The 21988-nt window shown below is 50.1% G+C and overlaps 1 protein-coding gene across 11 annotated transcripts; it reads left to right on the top strand.

The window, feature by feature from the left end:
- The first annotated feature begins 6 nt into the window (after window positions 1-6).
- LOC149869829 (uncharacterized) lies at window positions 7-21626 on the top strand. Of its 11 annotated transcripts, none has more exons than XM_090035095.1 (10): window positions 7-963; window positions 2266-2361; window positions 2485-2640; window positions 2813-2971; window positions 6332-6562; window positions 7864-9815; window positions 11202-11643; window positions 12626-12741; window positions 13967-14044; window positions 16033-21626. In XM_090035095.1, the coding sequence occupies exons 1-3, from the start codon at window positions 342-344 to the stop codon at window positions 2619-2621; spliced, it is 855 nt and encodes a 284-aa protein (XP_089891221.1). In that variant the 5' UTR covers window positions 7-341; the 3' UTR covers window positions 2622-2640; window positions 2813-2971; window positions 6332-6562; window positions 7864-9815; window positions 11202-11643; window positions 12626-12741; window positions 13967-14044; window positions 16033-21626. The 11 variants fall into 11 exon arrangements, with proteins under 11 accessions (XP_089891221.1, XP_089891219.1, XP_089891216.1 ...); XM_090035093.1 differs by having other exon boundaries at window positions 2485-2971; window positions 11202-11281; window positions 11466-11643; XM_090035090.1 differs by having other exon boundaries at window positions 2485-2971; window positions 11202-11281; window positions 11463-11643.
- Window positions 21627-21988: the final 362 nt, after the last annotated feature.

Below are 21988 nucleotides of genomic sequence, written 5' to 3'. Positions count from 1 at the left end.
GTCAACAGGGACAGCTCACTCACCCTCTCTCACTTTCCTCTCTTCCAGTGCCACTGATTCACGCCCTGACTTCGCCTCTCGGTTGCCATGGCCAAATTAGAGACCCTGTCAGTTCTTAGTGACCCAAGCTACCAGAGCCAGGAGACTTTCCACTCTTTTGCCTCTAGGTCCTCTGAAACCTTCTCCCAGAGCACTATGGGAAGCGTTCTCTTTTCCCCACCAGTTGACACGTTCCAGGTCCACGAGAGATCTGGTTCAGGCTGACCCCCTTGGTTTTAACAAAACAAATGTAAATAAAACCAGTCGGAGGGTGCTCATTAGACCAGTAGAACAAGCCGACCATGAACACAGCATATAGGCTGGCGGGACAGTCGGAGAACTCGGCAAATCCAAGAAGACCTGCTGCCTGGGCGCTACGCGGGGGGCCAGCAGGCTCGCCACGGCGCGTGTGGGGAAAGCCCGGGCTCGGCGGCGGGGAGGGGGATGGTGCTCGGGGCTCGCGGGCGCGGCGGCGGGAGCGGGCGGGGCCGCCGCAGCCGGGGACCGTTGGGCCGGAATGTTCCCCCGCCGCCGCCCGGAAGCCATCTTCATCCGACGGGCGCGCGGGGCTGGGCGGCTCGATGGCGGCCCAGCCGGAGACCGCCCCGCCGGAGAGAGCTGCGTGGCGGCGCTGGTCCCCCTTCCGAAACCGAGCCTCGGTCCGGCCGGCCGAGTCCTCGTGGCAGGTGCCCCTGTCCACCAAGTGGGGCCTGGCGGCGGCCCGGTTCCAATTCGTTTCCATGTGGGTCCTCTCCCTGGGCCGCTTGCTGCACTGGGTGGAGCTGGAGTACCGGCCGCACCGCGACGACGGCCTGGTGATGCGCTGGGCCGCATCCTATGACTTCAGGGTGCCCTTCAGCCTGCGCTGGCTGAACACATCGGAGGAGGAGTTCAACCCGGTGACGCCAAACTTTCGGGAGCAAGGTAACACCCGGGAGAGGAAAGAAGGGTGATCTTTAACGCAAAGGCCCTGGGGGGCCGGGTGTCAGAGGGGACCCAGGCTGGGGGGAGAGAGGCGGCAGCACTGCAGCCTCGGGGTACGGGGCAGTAGTCTGGGGCATGAGTTAAACTCGATCCCAAAAGCTCGGCTTTCCCAGGAGTTTCCAGAGGGTGCATTTGTGCATTTGAGCCTTCAAAGCTTCAGCCTCCCGACATCGGGGCCTAACACCCCTGCCTGGCTGAGTGGGACGGTGACCCTGTAACCAGCAGGGATATTTCCTTCTGTTGCTTCGAAATGCACTTCCCACGGTTAAAGCCGAGTTGTCCTACAGTGGGGCGGTACAAACAGGGAGAACTGGCCGCTTATTGCCCATCTGTTAATGCCCTTCTTCCATCCCGTGCCCTCTAGCACTTCTCTTTCCCAAGCCAAACCGTTCTAGTTTTCTTTTCCTGACACCAGCAGCAATGGATTGGATTAATTAATGGACCCGGCAGCTTTATTTAATTAGGTTTGTAATTAGTAAATAAGCACCCGGGTGCTATAGGTTGCTAAGCACTCTGAAGGGTAGGAAGGCCGGTGCATAGCATTTGTCAGGTTGTCATTCGGACTGGTTTTCTGGTAGGTCATCCGGTTCAGCTTTGCTAGAGTGCAGGATTGATTGTTCCTGGCAGATTTTGATTTCTAGTGCTTTGCCCAGTGGAGTTTGTAATTGTTTCAAAGGCTGGAATAGTCCTTTCCTTTCTCTGCCTTGAAATGTTTTCACTTTTATGTTCTAATTTTATGTTTTTCCTTAGTATTAAGCAGTGTCCATTGCTGTTTTTTCCTTCCCATCCTCTGGTCCAGAACAAGGGCTCCTACACACAATGGTAATACCGGGTATACAAATAATTACTGGCTCCTTTGACTCACATCACACGAAGTCTACTACCCTGCCAGGATTCAAATATCCAAGAAAGCAGCAAAAAAACTTAAAATGCTTTCCTGGAAAAACACAGATCTGGGTTCCTGGTCTCATCGGTAAAAATTCGAGGAGTGCTGCTAGGGCCTCTGCCCAGGGGGACAAGGCTAACCGGGGCTGGTCTGAGGCCTCCACCCAGACCGAGCCCATGGGGGAGCTGATGTCCCCCTACTTCCCAGCAGAGATTGTGAGCCCCCACACCTGTCCGGCAGGTGCCCAGCTTAGGGCTCTGGAGGCACAGGTGAGGGAGCTCCGGGAGGAGGTTAGCAGGCTGAGGGGGATCAGGGAGGCGGAGGAGGAAATTGACAGTTATTTCCTTTCCCTGCAGGACCAGGAACCCAAGGAAGAAGCAGCCCAGGGAAGGACCTCCACAGCAGAGTGGTAGACAGTCACAGCCAGGACCGGAGCGGCTCGCAGCGAGCAGGTACAAGCTTCTCCAGTCCGACTGGAGAACAAGTACGAGGCCTTGGCGACTCTGCAGGAGATGGAAAGGGAGGAGGAAACCCTTGGGCAGGAAGAAATGCCACATTCTTCACACTCCAAACAGATCAAGAGATCCGAGAGGACCCAGAAGAGGAGGAGACGCGTGCTCGTCATAGGCGATTCCATCCTGAGAGGTACGGAAGGGCCCATTTGTCGCCAGGACCCTTCAGCACGAGAGGTCTACTGCCTGCCTGGAGCTAAGATTCGGGATGTGACGGAGGTAATCCAGGCCAGGATCAAGCCCACCGATTACTACCCCATGGTCCTTGTCCATGTGGGTACTAATGATGCAGCCAGGAGAACCCCCGATCACCTGATGGCAAACTACCAGGCTCTGGGCGGCGTGCTGAGGGAAGTCGGCGCACAGGTGGTATTCTCTTCCATCCTACCAGTGAATGGACGCGGCAGACGGCATGAGAACTGCATCCGAGAGACCAACTGGCGGCTTCGGCAGTGGTGTCTTGAGGCAGGCTTCGGCTTCCTGGACAATGACCCACACATTACAACGAGGGACATGCTCAGCTGGGATGGGCTTCACCTGTCCCCCAAAGGTAAGCCTGTGTTTTCTTCCAGGTTGGCGGATCTCCTCCGGCGGGCTTTAAACTAGGCTCGTCGGGGGGAGGGGAAGATGAGGGTGGGGGAAGCTGTGGACCACCAAACCAGGTGGCACCCACAAGGACAGCCCAGCCTGAAGAAAGAGAGCTTTGGGAACGTGAAAGACAGGGGGTGGACAGCAATACGGCACAGGTAAGGAACGGGAAGGTTAGAGACAAAAAGCCCTTTAGGACTTGGAGCGAGGGGGTAGCAAAAGCACCAGTCACAGGGCTCAAGTGCCTATATACTAATGCTAGGAGCATGGGGAACAAGCGGGATGAACTAGCGCTCCTGGTTGCACTAAACGACTACGACTTAGTGGGGCTGACGGAAACCTGGTGGGATCCATCCCACGACTGGGCGGTACATATCGAGGGCTATAGATTGTACAGAAAGGACAGAGTGGGGAAAAGGGGGGGAGGGGTTGCGCTCTATGTTAAGGAGCAATATACATCAACCCTCATCAAGACAGAATCAAAGGATGAGGAAGTAGAAGGACTGTGGGTTAGGCTACATGGGGGGCAAGGAGAAAAGGATTTGGTGGTAGGGGTCTGCTACAGACCCCCACATCAAGGGGAAGAAATAGATTTGGGGCTCCTGAGGCAACTCTCGGAGACCATAAAAGCTAAAGAGGCGGTGGTCATGGGGGACCTAAACTACCCGGACATCTGCTGGGAGACACAGACAGCAAAGTCCCACCGCTCACGCAGGTTTCTAACCTGTGTACAGGACCTCCACCTGACGCAGGAGGTACATGGTCCCACTAGGGGGAATGCCTTACTGGATCTGGTATTGGCAACGGGGGATGACATAGTAGGGGACCTACAGATCGGTAGCCATCTGGGGGACAGTGATCACCTAAAAGTACAATTCAACATAAGGCGTCGAGTGGGTAAGGTAACCAGTAGGGTGAACGTGCTGGACTTTAGGAAAGCTGATTTCAGCGAACTCAGGCGATTAGTGAAGGACGCACTGCAGAGTAGTGGTTTTGAAATGATGGGAGCCCAAGAAGGGTGGCTGTGCCTTAAGGAAGCTATCCTTCGAGCACAAAGCGAGACGATCCCCGTGCGAGGTAAAAGAGGGAAAGGGGCCAGGAGGCTTCCCTGGCTGACCAGAGAAATCCAGGGCAGACTAAGGGCCAAAAGGGGAGCACATAAAAAGTGGAAACAGGGAGAGATCACCAAAGAGGAATATACCTCTTCTGCTCGTGCTTGTAGGGAGGCAGTTAGACAGGCCAAAGCTACCATGGAGCTGAGGATGGCAACCCAAGTAAAAGACAATAAGAAATTGCTTTTTAGATATATAGGGAGTAAAAGGAAGGCCCAGGGAGGAATAGGACCCCTGCTAAATGGGCAGAAACAATTGGTGACGGACAGAGGGGACAAGGCTGAACTCCTCAACGAGTTCTTCGCCTCAGTGTTCCTAAGCGAGAGGCACGACAAGTCTCTCCCTGGGAGTGTAGGGAGGCAGCAGCAAGGCACCAGACTTCCATGCGTGGACCCTGAGGTGGTGCAGGGTCAGTTGGAAGAACTGGATGCCTTTAAGTCGGCAGGCCCGGATGAGCTCCATCCGAGGGTACTGAAGGCACTGGCCGACATCACTGCAGAGCCACTGGCGGGAATATTTGAACGCTCGTGGCGCACGGGTCAAGTCCCGGAGGACTGGAAAAGGGCCAATGTGGTTCCCATTTTCAAGAAGGGGAGGAAGGAGGACCCGGGTAACTATAGGCCAGTCAGTCTCACCTCCATCCTTGGCAAAATCTTTGAAAAAATCATCAAGGCTCACATTTGTGAGAGCCCGGCAGGACAAATTATGCTGAGGGGAAACCAGCACGGGTTCGTGGCAGGCAGATCGTGCCTGACCAATCTAGTCTGTTTTTATGACCAGGTCACAAAACGCCTCGACGCAGGAGGAGGGGTGGATGTCGTATACTTGGACTTCAGGAAGGCCTTTGATACGGTATCCCACCCCATACTGGTGAACAAGTTAAGGGGCTGTGACTTGGATGGTGGGTGGAGAATTGGCTGGAGGGTCGCACCCAGAGAGTTGTGGTGGATGGGTCGGTTTCGACCTGGAAGAGTGTGGGCAGTGGGGTCCCGCAGGGCTCGGTCCTTGGACCGATACTCTTTAATGTCTTCATCAGCGACTTGGACGAGGGGGTGAAATGTACTCTGTCCAAGTTTGCAGATGACACTAAGCTATGGGGCGAAGTGGACACGCCGGAGGGCAGGGAGCAGCTGCAAGCAGACCTGGACAGGTTAGACAAGTGGGCAGAAAACAATAGAATGCAGTTCAACAAGGAGAAATGCAAAGTGCTGCATCTAGGGAGGAAAAATGTCCAGCACACCTACAGCCTAGGAAATGACCTGCTGGGTGGCACGGAAGTGGAAAGGGATCTTGGAGTCCTAGTGGACTCCAAGATGAACATGAGTCGGCAGTGTGACGAAACCATCAGAAAAGCCAATGGCACTTTGTCGTGCATCAGCAGATGCATGACAAATAGGTCCAAGGAGGTGATACTTCCCCTCTATCGGGTGCTGGTCAGACCGCAGCTGGAGTACTGCGTGCAATTCTGGGCGCCGCACTTCAAGAAGGATGCGGATAACCTGGAGAGGGTCCAGAGAAGGGCCACTCGTATGGTTAAGGGCCTGCAGGCCAAGCCCTACGAGGAGAGATTAGAGAAACTGGACCTTTTCAGCCTCCGCAAGAGAAGGTTGAGAGGCGACCTGGTGGCTGCCTATAAGTTCGTCAGGGGGGCACAGAAGGGAATTGGTGAGTATTTATTCACCAAGGCGCCCCCGGGGGTTACAAGAAATAATGGCCACAAGCTAGAAGAGAGCAGATTTAGATTGGATATTAGGAGGAACTTCTTCACACTTCGAGTGGCCAAGGTCTGGAACGGGCTCCCAAGGGAGGTGGTGCTCTCCCCTACCCTGGGGGTATTCAAGAGAAGGTTGGATGTGTATCTAGCTGGGGTAATGTAGGCCCAGCACTCTTTCCTGCTTATGCAGGGGGTCGGACTCGATGATCTATTGAGGTCCCTTCCGACCCTAGCATCTATGAATCTATGAATCTCCAGTGGCATTGCCAGATATCATGACCTTCATGAATGCATAGGGCCAGTTGATACTTACTCTGAGCACCTGCTTAACACAGGCCAGAAGATTTTATTCATTGACTTGGGCCCAGTACTTGGGCATTTGATTTCCAGGAGTGCTAGAAGGTATCCTATGGGGCTGGGGGGTAGGTTGTAGCCGCGCTGGTCTAAGGACGTAGGCAGACGAGGTTCTTTGGGTAAATCCGATATCTTTTATTAGACCTGGAACGTCATCCTTTTTGGTGAGCCACAAAACAGAGCCCGAAAGGGCAAACTTCCCCTTCCAACCAGAAGAAAAAAAACCCAGCAAGTTTCTATCAACGAAAAAAAAATCAGCTTTCAGAGCCAGAAGACAAAAAGTTCCTACCTCTTCGGCTTATACACCCCTGCCCGCTTTCATGGACTGGTTCAGGTCAGAGGAGGCCAGATTAGCAGCTGTCCCATAGTCAAGGTAAGTGAGAGCTGAATTTGGACATTTGCATCTGATGAGCCAACGTGGCCGCTTCTGACGGTAGGAGTCAAGGTAGGATTGTGATGTTCCTATCCTGAAGCATAAAAGAGGTTCATTTCTGTAGGGTAGCAGGACCCTCCGGTCCGGTCCCTTAGATTTCCACTTCCACAAGCCACTATCACTTTGCCGCCTCCTCTCTCTGCTAATAGCAAAGGATTCAACCAGTCCTTCCCTATTTGAGCTCCGCCGTACGCCGCGTATGTCACCCGAACAAGGCTTTTCTTTAGAGAACAATCTAGTTCAGTGGCGAGAGACGCGGGGAGAGCCCGGGAAGCCGCATTTATTGGGGGAGAAGTGGAGGAGGTATCCAAGCAGGCCATGTCCCATGCCATATGGCCATACGTTCAGGATTTAGTCCCGCAGTATTCCCCTGAAGAAGATAAATTTGCACAGAAAGCTTGTGCAGAAAAGAACTCCCAGGGGTGGTGGATAGTACCGGGAGGGAAAGTCATGATACCCAGGCCATTTCTTCGGGAGGTGCTGCAACAGCTCCATGCAAGAACCCATATGGGAGGCTTGGCTATGGGTGATCTAGTGATCCGCCAAGCAGTAGCCCCAGGGCTATATGTAGAAGCTCAGCACATTGCTACCAAGTGCATCACATGCCAGAAAGTAAACCCTCGAAGGAAACCTCCTGTGCCAATGGGAGGTAGACCCTGGGCAGCGTACTCTGGACAGGCATGGCAGATTGATTTTGCCGAGCTCCCACGGTCCGGACATCACGGGTTTTTACTTGTCATGGTAGATCAGCTCTCTGGTTGGGTCGAGGCCTGGCCCACCAGGACTACCACTGTGGCTACAGTAGTGAAGTATTTGTTGCAGGAGATCATTCCCCGGTATTCCCTGCCTGAGTCCATTGAGTCGGATCAAGGACAACACTTCGTGGGAAAAGTGGTTCAAGAAGTCGCGCAAACTCTCAAGGTTACTTGGAAACTACACACACCATAGAGACCACAGAGTTCAGGACAAGTGAAACGCATGAATAGGACTTTAAAGACTCTGCTCACCAAAATCTGTATTGAAACGCGCCTTAAGTGGCCTCAAGCATTGCCGCTAGCTCTTACTTGCATTCGAAACACTCCCCGACGGGGCCTCAAATTGACCCCATATGAAATTATGTTTGGCAAACCGCCTCGAGTCTTACCCCCTGGGATGCGAGAAAATGTAACTTTTGAATTAGGTAATAGTGAGCTTCATATGTATGTTATTGCTTTGCAGTCTGTCTTGTCTTCTCTTCACAGGTATGCAGCCTCCTTTCAGCGTCTGCCTTTAGACGTACCGGTACATGACTTCTCCCCGGGAGACTGGGTCTTGGTGCAGCGGTGGAAAAAGGAACCTTTGACTGAGAGGTGGAGTGGCCCTTTCCAGGTACTTCTAACAACCCACACCGCTGTAAAGATTGCTGGCCATGACCGTTGGATACACCATACCCGTGTGAAACGACATCCACGAGCATCAGAGGACACCAACTCCCAAGACGAGCTCACTCCGGAAGCTGAGTCATCTTCGGAACAAGAAGCCAGCAAGTGGAGCTGTGAACCTCTTGGTGATCTCCAAGTGTGCCTGAGACGGCTTAATCAAAGTTCAGAAAATTAGACAAGAAAGTAAAAAGGGAAATATTTAGGCCGTGTTTGATCTCATGAAAGGGAAAATATGGTGGGAATCTTAATGTGCCTTGTTGTTATCTGTATAGTGAAAGAAGCAGGATTGAGTAGCCTTAGCCGCTGGCCTATACCCCCGCTTCCCCCAATTGCTTCCCCAGGGACAAATTTGTATGTTGACCTGATGGAAAGAATTGCAGGTACTTTTAATCTTACCAACTGCTGGGCCTGTGGGGGGCTCCGAGAGGCCGGAGGCCAGTGGCCTTGGAGGGCTTTTCCTTTGGCCCCAAAGTGGCTAGTGAGTAGCAAGGCAGATGTTAAGAGTACTAGTCGAAAATGAGATGAGAACCACAGCTGGAAACTTTCCCAAGTGGCATTGGAAGAGTATTGCATCAATAATAATGGTACAGGAAAAAGCTTGGGACACAGCCATTGCATATGGACTTTAAAAGTAAGATGAATGAACCCTACAAAATTAGAACAGCTTCATTATCCTAACAGCCCAGGGTATAATCGACTAGTGTGGCAGCATCCTAATGGAACAGTTGCGTGGTTCAATAAGTATTGGAGTACCACAAATCAAAGTAATGATCGGACAAATTGTACAGACAAGAATCAGGATGGGCTATGGGAATGTTCCATGAAAGGAGGCCTCACAGCCGCTGGTCCTTTGGGTCCAGAAGGAGGCTTGGGGTTTCCCGAGATGCCCTATGGTTGGGCCCCTCTAAATGCCACTAATAGAGAAAATAGGGCCTTAAGAGGATACTATTGGATTTGCGGACGACGGGCCTATACGATACTACCACAAGGGTAGACAGGGACTTGCTATCTTGGAGTGATTGTACCAGCTTTCTTTTTGCTACCATCAGAGGTTGGAAATGGGTTGGGAGTCTCTTTGTATGATGATTGGAAAAGGGCCAAGAGAAGTATTGACGTAAGTTTGACACAGAGTGGCTCCCAAAAGTGGAAGGAGGATGAGTGGCCTCCTCAAAGGATCATTGAGTATTATGGACCAGCTACATGGGCTAATGATGGGAGTTGGGGATATCGGACACCTATATATATGCTAAATAGAATCATCCGGTTGCAGGCAGTCTTGGAAATAATTACTAACCAGACTGCCACTGCTCTCGAGTTACTGGCCCGGCAGAGTTCTCAGATGAGAGCAGCCATATACCAAAATCGGATGGCCTTAGACTATTTACTCACAGAGGATGGCGGAGTCTGCGGAAAGCTCAACCTTTCTAATTGTTGCCTCCAAATAGACGACAACGGGAAAGCAGTCTTAGAGATTGCCAAAGAGATCAGAAAAATAGCCCATGTACCAATACAAACGTGGGAAAACACATGGGGTAAAGACTGGTGGTTTAAATTATTTGGAGGACCCTGGTGGAGAAAGGTAGGGTTTGTGCTTTTGTGTGCTCTGACTGGTTTGATTTTTATCCCTTGCCTTATTCCTTGTTTCACTAGATTGATAACCACCACAGTAGAAGGGATGCAAGTTGCAGCAGTCCCCCTTAAAGCACAGACTGCAGCAAAAGTCATGGTCCTCAGAAAAATTCCTCGTAATTATCTTGATTTGCCTAAATGAAGTAAGGAGCAGAAAGCATCTTGAGGGGGGATATTGTTAGAAATATTATTAAAATAGAAATATTATTAAAAATGTATAGTGAATAGAGTGTTGTTAAAGCTGCACAGTTTATATCTCGTACCTGATAAGAAGCAACACCACCGAGGAGATCTCGCTAATTTACTATCTCTTTGTAACACTAAATCACACATACCTTCAAACTCCTCTGCCTCTACTCTTGTAAACTACAAAGGCTATGACTGTGTCCTTGGGAAAGGGGGGGGGGGTTGAACTTTTGGTAACCTGGAGAGCTTTTCTGAGCATGCGTAATTAGCTAATGCATATATCCCTATCCGCCCCGCATACTTAAGTAGTTAATTATAATGCACATGGGACGTATGAAGTGACATGTTTACATATATGTTTGTATGAACCGGAAATAAGTTGTAAGAGTTCCTGTTTCTGCACACGTGCCCAGGAGAAGAGGGATAAAAGCCAGCTGAGAGTTTTCCTCAGCGGGCGGAGTGGTCCTTTGTTTCCACTCCAACCCTATTTGCAAATATACCTTTTGTGTTGCTAATAGTGTCTGAGAGTTCTTCGCCTCCCGAGAAACGAACCGCAGCATTTTTGCATCATCCCCAAAAGGCGTCCATGCAGGGGCAAGGGGAGGGACTTCGGGTGGGAAAGGTCAGGGTTAGGGGGCAAGACTTCTGGTCCCAAGATGGCGACCAGGGGCTGGGGCAACTGTCAAGGGTGGGGCGACCCATGTGGACCTCAACAGCTCACCAGAACTCATCAAGCAGCCCTCCGCCCAAAATAATCGCTCACCCCTGGCATAGAGAAATATGTTGTGAATTGGAGAGCGGCATGTTTGGGGGATCTTTAGGACAGATATCAGCAGGTATTACTTTCATGGCTGGGGCTCTGTCTCCTCATGCCCAAACCTCACTTATTGACTGAAAATTGTCAGAGCAAAATTTTGTATGTATGCTGCTAACACAGAGTTAGAGCTGAACATGCGCAGACAAGCCCAGCAAGCGGAAAACTCCACTGCATGCCCAGCCTGTGCCCCTGCTCGACCCCAAGACTGCCATAACGCACATGCTCAGTTTGCTCAGAGCGTGAGGTAATCTCATCTAGCGCACATGCTCAGCTCACTGACTGCATGATGTAATTGGACTAGAAATTTCTATGAAGCGAGCAGCCTGATTGGCCACTAAATTCATATAAAAGGCTTGTGACCGCGCCCCCCCCCCCGTGTGGTGAGGTGGGGGTGTGTGTGTCACGGCAGGGAATTGGTGATGCCCTGTTTACCAGAGTGCCCCAGGGAGTAACTGGGAAAAATGGATGCAAACTAGTGGAGACTAGATTCAGGTTAGACATTAGGAGGAAATGTTTTGCATTAAAGGTGGCCAGAGTCTGGAACGGGCTTCCAAGAGAGGTGGTGCTGTCACCTAACGTGGAGGTCTTCAAGAGGAGGCTGGATAGGTACGTGCCTGGGGTCATCTGACCTCAGTCCTCTTTCCTGCTGGGGGCATGGGGTCTCACACGATGATCCTTCGTGGTCCCTTCTGACTCTACAGTCTATGAATCGTAGCACCTAATCATCTTGGCTCCTTACACCACTAGAGGTAATAATTTACAATTAAGCAGGTTTGGAACTCTTCAGCAGGGCAGATCAGGAGGGACAAGAGTGTGGATACATCCCTCTGCCATCCCGTCTCCAGCGGTGCCGCACTGGGGAGCCGAGGCCCCAAGCAGACAGCCGGGAAGGGCAGGAGCAGCTGTTTGACAGCGCAGCAGACTGGAGGACCTTGCAGGCTCTGTGGAGGAAGCAGCTGCAGCTGCAGGTAAGTCTGTGGAGGAAGACTTCCTTAGTGGAAAGATAGGACAGCTGGAGGCACCCAATGTGCAAGACCCTCTTTTTGGTGCTGGACTCAGCAGGGAGCTCTGGGGTGGGAGCAGGTCTAGTGATGACCGATCTAGATGCAGTCTTCTCCTTTTTAATAACTCTCTAAAATAGCCATTTGGATGTTTAGGCCTGGAAAGCTGGAGACCTGGAGCTGCAGAGGAGATGGCAATCCAGCTTTCTCAGAGTCCAGGGCAGTCCTCGGGAAGTGAGTGTGGCTTTATGCTGCTCAGCAAAACCTCAGTCAGGATTCAGAGGATGTGGTAAACCTAATCATCTTGAAAAAGAGATATATATATACAGCCATCCTTATTGGTATCTGCAAAGAATTCACTGTATCATACCTACCCCAAAACTGAACAGAAACTGTCTTTTCTTTTTGAGTCAATAATTTGTGAAGGATAAAACGAAGTGTGCTTGTTGCCCGTGCTTCTTTTCACCACAAATATGCAAGCTCTTGTCTGTTATGGATTTCATTTTCTACTCTGGAAGTGCCAACTTGTTCTAGGGGGGAAGTAGCCCTGATTGTGCTTGCACGTGGTGCATCTATGTGTGTATGTCTGTGTGCATGTATGTGCACATGTGCATGTGTACATGCATGTGTGTGTTTGTGTGTGTGCGTGACTATGTGCTTGCATATGTCTGTGAATGAACAAGTGTGCATGAATGTATCTGTGCTTGCATGTGATGCAAGCATGTGTGTATGTCTGTGTGCATGTGTTTGTGTGCACACAGGTGACTCTCCCCCAAATCCCACATGCTGGAATTTCTTAAGCATTGTTTAATTAATCCTCGATTAATCATTCATCCTTGTGCTATACCATCATCTGTGTTCTCAACAGGCAAAACTGAACTGGGGTTTCAGAGTGGGGAGACTGCTTGTTTCATGACTGATGTCATGATTTTCCTCTTTTGTTTCACAGGCCGTGCAGAAAAATCTAGGTGCTCTTCTAGAGGGCTTTATGAACATGTGGGAGTTTTTCACAACGTACAGGACCTTTGCGCCTCCTGGAGAAGTCCTCGAAATTCTCCTCAACAGGTAAGAGCCAAGAGCTGTGGAGGAAGCTGTGATGGCCTTTAGAGGTGGGATAGTGCAAGAAATGATCTCAAATAGTTTTGAAGATGGCAGAGTTAAAAAGTTAATGATATGCATGTATTTCTAACGAGCTTGAAAAAATTCAGTGTTTCACTTGAAAGAGGGTAGAAGGTTGAAAATACCTCCTCGGAGCCAAGTACTTTCTCAAGCATTGGACTGCTTGGCTCCTTAGCGGAAGGTTAGGACAGCTGGAGGCAAGAGGTCCTCCAAACAGCTGAACACAGTGCTGGAAAAGTCCAGAGTTAAGAAATCCAGGCCGTGGCTGTCCCTCTGCGTAACTCTTTGCTGCATGAATCGGCCTGTGCTGGATCAGGACCTTTCTAATCTGTCCCTCTGCTCTCTGCAAGTTGGTTGGTAGCGTCTGAGGAAGGCCGGCAAAAGCCTGTAGCTCTCTGAACAAGTGGCTCTCTCAGTGCCGCCCTGCCCTGCCTTGTGCCTGCCCCGGCAGTGGTCTCCACAAGAGGTAGAAAGCATACTATTAGGCACCATGTCTCAGCATTAGATTCTCTCACAAGCATCTTTCAAAGGAAAATGTGGGCACCTTTAATATGCGTAGATTTGCGATAGCCACGTTTTTCCCTAGAGCGGTTGGTAAAGAAGACTTCTCTGTTGACTAGCAGCAAATAATTAACATCTTTATGTTGCAATTAATTCTTGTAATGTAATGTAAGAGGAAACAGTGGGCCAAATTGTACCATTCAATTGCTAAAAATGCCCCGGTGTAGAAGGAAGCAGAAGAGGGTGGGGGACAGGGTAACACCTGACCTCCTTCCTGTCTTCTTTGTGGTGATATGCCATTGAAAGGCGATATCCATCTGAGAGCGAACAGTGAGAGCAGTCTCAATACTCCCAGGACTTCAGGAAATGCGACAGCCCCTCTGCACGTACGGGGAAAGCGAGGGGCTCTGGCAGTGGTTTTCCTGCTGCTCTTTTGTGTTTTTGCAGACTAATCAGAATAGGGAGAAAAACGTAAATGAATCCCACAAGGACATTTTACTAAGTCGTAGTTACGTGCTTGTGCGTCGTGATCTCTGATCGCAGCTGCTGGTGCTGTTACCCTGATGGGCTGCGCAGGCTAGTGGTGCTGATGAGTCTAGCGGTGCTGCCCTCCCAAGTATATTGAGCTGTTTTTGTAATAACTCTCTAAAATATCCATGTTGATGTTTAGGCCTGGAAAGCTGGAGACGTGGAGCTGCAGAGGAGATGAAGGGCCACATTTCTCAGACGCCAGGGCAGTCCTCGGGAAGTAAGTGTGGCTTTATGCTGCTCAGCAAAACCTCAGTCAGGATTCAGAGGATGTGGTAAACCTAATCATCTTGAAAAAGAGCTATATATACAGCCATCCTTTTTGATATCTGCCAAGAATTCACTGTATCATGCCTACATTCATTGAGAGAGCCTGGGATGCTGCCCCAAAACTGAACAGAAACCGTCTTTTCTTTTTGGGTCAATAATTTGTGGGGGACAAAACGAAGCGTGCTTGTTGCCCGTGCTTCTTTTCACCACAAATATGCATGCTCTTGTCTGTTGTGGATTTCATTTTCTACTCTGGAAGTGCCGACAGACTGTAGGGGGGATGTAGCCCTGATTGTGCTTGCATAGGATGCCTACATGTGTGTGTGTCTGCGTGCATGTGTTTGTGCATGCACGTGGGTGCTTGCATGTGCCCGTGTGCACTTGTGCCTGTGTACATACATGTGCGTGTTTATGTGCATGCAGGAGTCTGTCCTTGCGTGTGTCTGTGCATGCCCGAGTGTGCATGTGTCTGCATGCATGTGTGTGCATGAATATATCTGTGTGTACTTGCATGTGAGCTTGAGGTTTGGTATGCATTGGCAGTAGAAAGGACTTGAAGGGTTATATTTGATCCCCCCTCGTTGATCCCGCTGACTCCCTTTCGCTCTCGGCAGTGTATCGCTGTGAGTTTCTCTATGGAGCGCTAGCACAGCTTCTGGCAAGTAAAACAGCAGAGCTTCCCGCATGAAGGAAATGTTCTTGGCGCCCATGATCTTGGTTGTCAAGGACTGGATTTAAGCAAGGGTTCAAGTAGCTTAAATTCTTTCATTTGTTTGGGGGGAAAACAAGTCCCACATCCTTTTCTGTCACGCGCCATCTCCAGTCAGTACCCCATAACGAGTCAATCCAAGACGAGAGTCTAACTTCCAAGCCCTTCCACAGCATTTTCCCTCCCAGAAACAACCTTTCTACAGTTTCATGAACAGGGTTTTTAGTTTTCATAAGTTTAGTATTGTCCATCCCTAAGCCATTCTGGCAGGGGGGTGTTCCAGAGAATGCCACAAGTTTTGGAACCACTTTACCAGCTGATTATTAATACCTATGATTACACATTATCAAATAGCTGACCTCCCAGTCCCACCATGGGAAAATCCTTTCTTAACTGGGTGGCTGTGGGGTTGTGCAGTGGGAGTATGGCATGTCGTGGGAAGCAGCAGCTGGTGAGTCTGGACCTGAGATGGTCCAAGCTGGACCTGCTCTGTAAGTCTGATGTTAATAAAGTGCTGAATAACCTGCTTCCCTCTGGGGTGACTTGGGAAGACATGTACATTAGTGGGTAAAGCAATGGCCTTGGAGACCAGGACTTCCTGAGTCCATTGCCCCCTGCCCACACACACACCTTTTTGGAAAACACCTGTCTCCCGTTGCTAGCAGACAGGTATCTGTCAGCTCAGGAAGCAGCCATGTCCTCTGATGCCAAAAGGCAAGTTTCAACCCCTGCTCTTGGTGCATGGTGAGGTAAAGGGCTTGTCTTAGCTGAATGGCCAGGAATTTGCCTTGACCAATTTGCTGAATAAAGAACCCAACACATGCAAGCTGTAGAAAACCACACATGGAAACGATGCATTAGGAAGCCTATTAAATCGCTGCCTTTCAACCTAAATGTACAGCCCTGTGTGTATACATTGTGCTACTGCCTGTAGTCAATGATCTCAGAGGCAGAAAACTGTTCCATTTAGTACACAGGTCAGTTTGGTGTGATCAGACTTCCAGAAGCATGACTTGGGATGGTCCAACATCTGCTCCTACTTTTGCTGGTGGGAAAGGAGGTGTTGTAACTAGTAAAAACCATGCTAGAAAACCTTCACATGGCACTTCAAAGGGGCACGTGCCCAGCCAGAATGCCCCTCTGAAGGCTCACCCATCTTCTATGCTTGCTTGTAGTGCTACTGTCCAGAGTAAATCACTCAACGCTTCTTTGCTTTTCTCTTTCTGCAGAGCTAGTCTTCCCGCAGGAAGCAAATGTGTATGATGAGATGGACAGCCAGTCCCCTGCAGTCCTCACCTTGAAGAGAAAGCCATGCCCCATTGTTGGCCCACGGCTGGATGAAAGGCCCACTAAAAGGAGGAGGCACCTACCTAGGCTGTTTAGAGGCAGCAGGGTCAGCCCCAGCTGAAAAATTGTCTCAGGAGGAGCTGACATAAAGACCATTTGCAGGCTGGGGGACACTGGGAACCTGTGAGGGGGTTGGGGTGCAGGCATGGGAGGGCCGGGATCAGGTGGGAATGGAGAGCAGACGGGAATGTGATTGATGTTCATGGGGGCTGCTGGGCAGGCACCAGGACTGGGAGCGATAGGGGGAAAGTGGGAGGGAGGTTTATTTCAAGGGGCGAATGGGGTAGGGTTTTGCAGGTGCAAAAAAGCAGACACCCGGGTGGGGGAAGGGGTATCTATCCCCCCCAGCCCTGCCGGTGCCCCTCACTTCCAACCCGCTGCCCCTTTCCCACTCCCCAGCCCTGCTGGTCCTCCTCATTCCCCACCCACAGCTCCCCGCTTCCCCCTGGGAACCCGAGATGGGGGCATCGGCAGAGGGGCAGGGGGGCAGAGGGTGCCTGCAGGGGGAGATGGAAGGGGGGTAGGTTCAATCCACGGGGGTTTGGGTGGGGAATGGGTAGGCACAATCTGTGGGAGGATGCGGGGTAAGCACAATCTATGGGAGAGATTATGGGTATGCAGGATCTGCAGGGGATTTCTGGGGTCTGGGATGGTTTGGCAGGATCAGGATTTTAGCCCCCAGCCTGTGTCAGTTCCGGCCTTTGTCTAAATGTGGCAAAAGCACACACGTGCATCCAGTGTCTGCAGAATGGCTGTACAACCTCCATTCCTGAGATGACCAAATGTATTAAAACATTTCTGTCTCTATTATTTAACGCCATAAAATACTTAGGAGTTCAAAAGTCCTGTTGAATGTCATCTTTTTAAAAAGTTGCCCTCTCAGGAGCAAGATGTCTTTTCAAAACTCAGAATGCTTTTTAACAAGATCTATTTTCAGCCCTCTTGCTACTCTTTCTTCCCCCTACTTTTGGTTCAACAGTCATGAATATTTGACTGAAATTATGATAACGTTAGGAATTAGCTGGTGTGTGGCCGGCCCTGGGATGCTCAAGCAGCTGTCGGGTGTTTAGACATCCCTCAGGAAAGTGGAAATAATTGGAATGAAGGCAGACTTGAATGACTCTGGTGTCAGGACCCCAACCTGCTGCTCAGAAAACTGCAGTAGGAAATGAAGACAATAGAGATCTGTTTTTACGATTTGTTCCTACGGAGATATTTCACAGATAACACTTGGTATTTGGGGAACAAGTCCAGCAGAAAGTGGGTATGGACAATGAGCAGCCTACTTGTGAGAACCTGCGGAGAAACTAATACCCAACAATTTCCAATGACTTCCAGTTTTCTCCACAATTCTTTGGGCCATTATAGAGATAAATATAGAGATAACCAAGGTTTGGGCTGGGGATGGACTCCCAGCAGGAATACAGCTTTACAAAGGAAGACCTTATTTGGGAATGTGTAATATCGCCACCTTCCCTTTCTTCTCTCCCCACCACATCGTGTCCCTTTCTCATCTCTGCAGTCTCTGGAGTGCACATGTTGAACTCTGAAGTCATCTCAAAGTTCAGCTTACCTCTAAAGTGTGGCCTGGTTGCTGCACCCACCCACAATTTCCAAGTACATGTACCCATACCTGCCCAAAAGCTCATCCTTGATGAACTCTGGTGCTTACACCAAGGTCTCTAAGGACCACAACCACAGGTCCAGGCACAAACGACTTGCACGTGAGCTTGATGGCTGTGTGCTGTGCAGCGTTAAGCAGCTGTTTGAACAGAGTGCCGCGTGCCTCAGGAAAGCTACAACCCCAGGTCCGTCTGTCTAGTTGCAGCCAGTTCAGTTCGGAGTTATGACCTGTGACTGCAGCCGACAGGCAAGTGCTGTTTTCCCCTCTCACACACGGACACAAAAACAGTGCCACTAATCTCACTTAGCATTTCCAAGAACAGTATTTCTTGGTTGGTCAGATGAAGCATGAGCAGTTTTAATCTGGAAAGAAAAACTGTTCAAAGGTTAAAAGCAAGTGAAAAAGGGAAGGTGAGAAAAGTGCTTATACCAGATACGCAGGGTGTTATCTTCTATCAGACCAAGTCAATAGTTGCACAAACATTTCTTTAGTTGGAAGGCTTTGGGGGTCCCTCACCCTTCCTCAGGCAAAGGAGAGCACACAGATTGTACCACTTCGCCCAGGTAAAAATGTCCCTGTCGTGGATCCTGGCACTTCATCATCACGGGAGATGTCCCTGTGCCCACTCAGCTAGGAGATGAACTGGGGAGAACTATAGGAAGAATCGGTGCCGTTCTGCAGGGAGACACGCTGCAGGATTTCCCTGATCAAATGTCCACAGAAGAAGTGCTTTTATGTGTTAAATTATACAAGGTTAGATCTTTCCTTTTCTGGCATTTAATGGTGCCATGTCCTTCACTTCCTTGTAATGAGAAGAGGGAACAGACATTTTTCAAGGATCATTACAAGTTCTGTTTTCAAGGAAGCACTACTGCTTCAAGAGCTGAAACACTACAAACAGCTTCATCTATCCCATGTTAACCCGCCTCGTTTCCCTTCTCCACGTGACGTGGTTTACACGCAAAGGCAGGTGCACCGTGTAGCCTGAGTTTTAAAATGTGACTTGCCACACCAGGGGCCTCCCATTCTCCAGCACGTTGAGCAGACCTTGGTGGGAAAACTCTGCCTCGACAGAGCAGGGAGCTCATCCTGCTCCATAGGTTATTGTCTATGCTGTGCGTGTAGGAGTGTGTAAGACAGGTACTTACATCACGGCCAAGAAATGATGGGGCAGTTTTCTCTGTTCACTCAAGTGTATTTAGTACAGCCCACACAGTGCTGTTGCTGTCTCACTAAGAGCCTCACCTTGCCGGCGTGACTCAGGCAAATTCCCACGGAGGGTGAGCTCTGGCCTCAAGCCTTCAAAGGGGCAGGAATCGCTGCCCTCCACCCACGCACAGCAGCAGACATCCTTGTGGAGTTCGTCGCCTGCTGTGCAGGAACTGGGGGACCGACTGCCTGCGCATCATGAAACCTGTCCCTGGGCTCTTGGTGTTCAGGACAGGGCTTGATAGCTCTGAGCTGGGATCCAGCCTGAAGGACCCGGGGGGCACTGGCAGCACGTGGCAGCAGGGGCTGCTGAGCTGGCCCCCCGGCCTCCTTCTCCTGCTGGGTGCCATTCATTGCAGTACATGCCTGTGCCATGCTTCATCTCTGGCCTGCACAGCCCCTGCGGATGCTCCAGCCCTTCCTGCCTGTCTCTCAAGCCCACCAGACAGTGGATCAAACTGTGGGAAGCTCTGCCAGCCCCAACGCACACAAGTCCAAGGGGGAGTGCCTGATATCCAGACACTGCCGTTTACTCACTAGCTTCAAAAGCACTCTCTGCAGGCTCTGAATTTCATCCTGAAGTGCCAGGGGGCCAGTACTGCCCCTCCACCCCCAATATTGGTCTGTGCACTTGTACATTTGGGGGCTGTCTAGCGCACAGATGCCTGTCATATGTAGCTGGGAATCTACTAGAAAGTGTTTAAAATCTGCCTCGGAGACATAGGCACACAACTTAGTCTCCTCTGGCCACAAAGCAGTATCTCGATGTCCACTGTACTGTTCTGCATTGCTTTCCCCCTGTTTTTGTGGCCACGATACCTCCCAGTAGTTTCAGCTCCCATTGGGGCTCCAACCTGACATTCTGGTCCAATGCTGCCAAAAAGTGGATGGCACAAAAATACCTCCATCTTCTCTTCCTGAAGACCACGTTAAAATTCCTAAGTAGCAAGACTACTAACTTCCATTTCAGTTTTTGGAATCAGTTTTCATGCTTTTGGGGTTCTCCTTTGTATCTAGTGTGGGAGACTTATTTGGAGTGGGTCTACATTATGCCTTGGGGTCCCCTTGGTTTGGCTGACTAAGAGAGACCCCTACTTGTGCTTCCAACTGAGGGAAGCATCCCAAGTTCTTGAAGTGCATCAAGTACCCTCAAGGGCTACTAGGCCCGTGTTTCCCAGGGGGCGCAGAGCTGGAATCAAGCCCATCTGTGGATGGTGGCAGTGTTCCCCCTGGCTAGCGGGTGTGTTTCAGGAAGGGGGCCGGCCAGACGTCAGGCACCCCTAGGGAGGCACTTGGAGCCTGGAAGGTGGTCGGGTGCAGGGAGGTGGGTGGGCCAGTAGGAGCACCCCCTACTGGCCCACCACAGGGACCACTCATGGAAGCCCAAATTTGACAGACAAACATGTTGGATTGCTCAAAAGAATTCAAGATCAAGTCAAAGAAAAAAATCCAGAAGAGAAAAGTATTTTTTTACACTGTATCATGCATCAAGAGGCCCTCTGTAAAAATGTTCTAAAGCTAAGCACTGTTGTGGACACGGTTACAATGGTGGTCAACTACATTCGAGCAAGAGGAGTAAACCACAGGCAATTTGTTACTGTGCTTGAGGAGTCTGGATCTGAGCGCACACGTTCTCTACCATACCAATGCAAGATGGCTCAGTATGGGTAATGTTTTGAAAAGAGTATGGGAACTGAGAGCTGAGAGCGGTTCATTTTTGAACATGAAAGGAAAACATTTGGATTCCCCACAGCTGAATGATGCAGATTGGCTCTCTGATTTTACATTTGCCATTGATATCGTGGGCTCCATGAATGATCTGAATTCACAACTGCAAGGGAAGGGGCTTTTTGCTCATGAATTGCATTCCAGTGGCAAGTCATCTATGATGAAAGTACTCCCTTTCATCCATCAGACAGAAAACAAAGATTGCGGCCATTTCCCTACATTGTAGCAGATTACTGTTTCTGATCAAAACCTAAAAAAAATCCACACCACTACGAGTGCAGTCGCATGCTGACTTTTCTTGCTGATTTGAAGATTTTTGCATAATAGAAAGACTTGTCTTTGGTCTCCTCCCTTTTCACATTTACTGTTGACAGCACTCCAAGTGACCTGCAACTTGAGCCTGTTGACCTGCACTGTGATGCACTGCTTGCAGAGCAATTCAAAGCAGTTCCACTTCCTAGCTTTTATGCCTCTCTCAATGAACAGAAGTTTTCAAAGATCAAGACTCATGCCCAAAAGATACTTGTGCTGTCTGGATCAATGTACATATGTCAGCAGCCATTTTCTGCAATGTAAATCAACCAAGCAAACCTTGGATCTTCGATTAGTGATGACCACCTTGCAGTAATGCTCTGCACTGCAACAACAGAGATGATGCCCGATTTCGATTTTCTGGTTAACTCACATCTGAGGCTTCATTCTCACATCGAGTTCCTTTATTTGTCTTTTAGGTCATCATTTAAGATTTTATATTGTGGTTGTATGTTTCTCATTTTGTTTTTGGGAGCATTAAGTCAAGTTAATCACAACTCAAATCATTCTTTTAAATAAAATGAAAATCTGGTATAGTAGATGCTTGATTTTTAGTATATGATACTGTAGCTACACCTTGTTAAAATGATTTGTTCTGAAAGATTTTGTGTGTGCAGTCCTTGACTCAGTTGGTTTCCCTCCATTCGGGGGGCGGGGTGGTCTGATGGCCCTGAAACCCCACTGCTGGGGCAGGATGTCAGAGGGGACACAACCCCTTGCTTTCTGGTAAGTTGGGCCTGTACCTCGTGGCCCACAGGGCAGAACTGTTGGGGTCCCAGGAGCAGGCCACACACTGTGAGGGGAGGCCCTGGGGTCGGGCAGTGTTTCCCAGTCAAGGGGTAGACCTTCTGGTGTCAGGGCTTGTGTGCTGAGGGCAGGGGATTCTGGGAAAGATATGGCGAGCAGGGCGGTTTGGTGTGGGGTGGGTTGGTCTTATGACACAGACAATAGGACAGGGTGTAACT

This window comes from Crocodylus siamensis, chromosome 2, assembly GCF_052110815.1.
Source record: "Crocodylus siamensis isolate JL-2025a chromosome 2, ASM5211081v1, whole genome shotgun sequence".
Classification (NCBI taxonomy): Eukaryota; Metazoa; Chordata; order Crocodylia; family Crocodylidae; genus Crocodylus; species Crocodylus siamensis.
The sequence above is the reverse complement of the archived record's forward strand: the minus strand, read 5'-3'. Positions and strand labels throughout refer to the sequence as shown.

What these genes read in the sequence shown, in the direction of transcription:
- LOC149869829 (XM_090035095.1), top strand. Translation starts at nt 342, where the DNA reads ATGAACACAGCATATAGGCTGGCGGGACAGTCGGAGAACTCGGCAAAT. An exon ending in GCCAAACTTTCGGGAGCAAG is followed by an intron (nt 964 to 2,265) that starts GTAACACCCGGG and finishes CTTTCCCTGCAG; the next exon opens with GACCAGGAACCCAAGGAAGA. An exon ending in GAGCGGCTCGCAGCGAGCAG is followed by an intron (nt 2,362 to 2,484) that starts GTACAAGCTTCT and finishes CACTCCAAACAG; the next exon opens with ATCAAGAGATCCGAGAGGAC.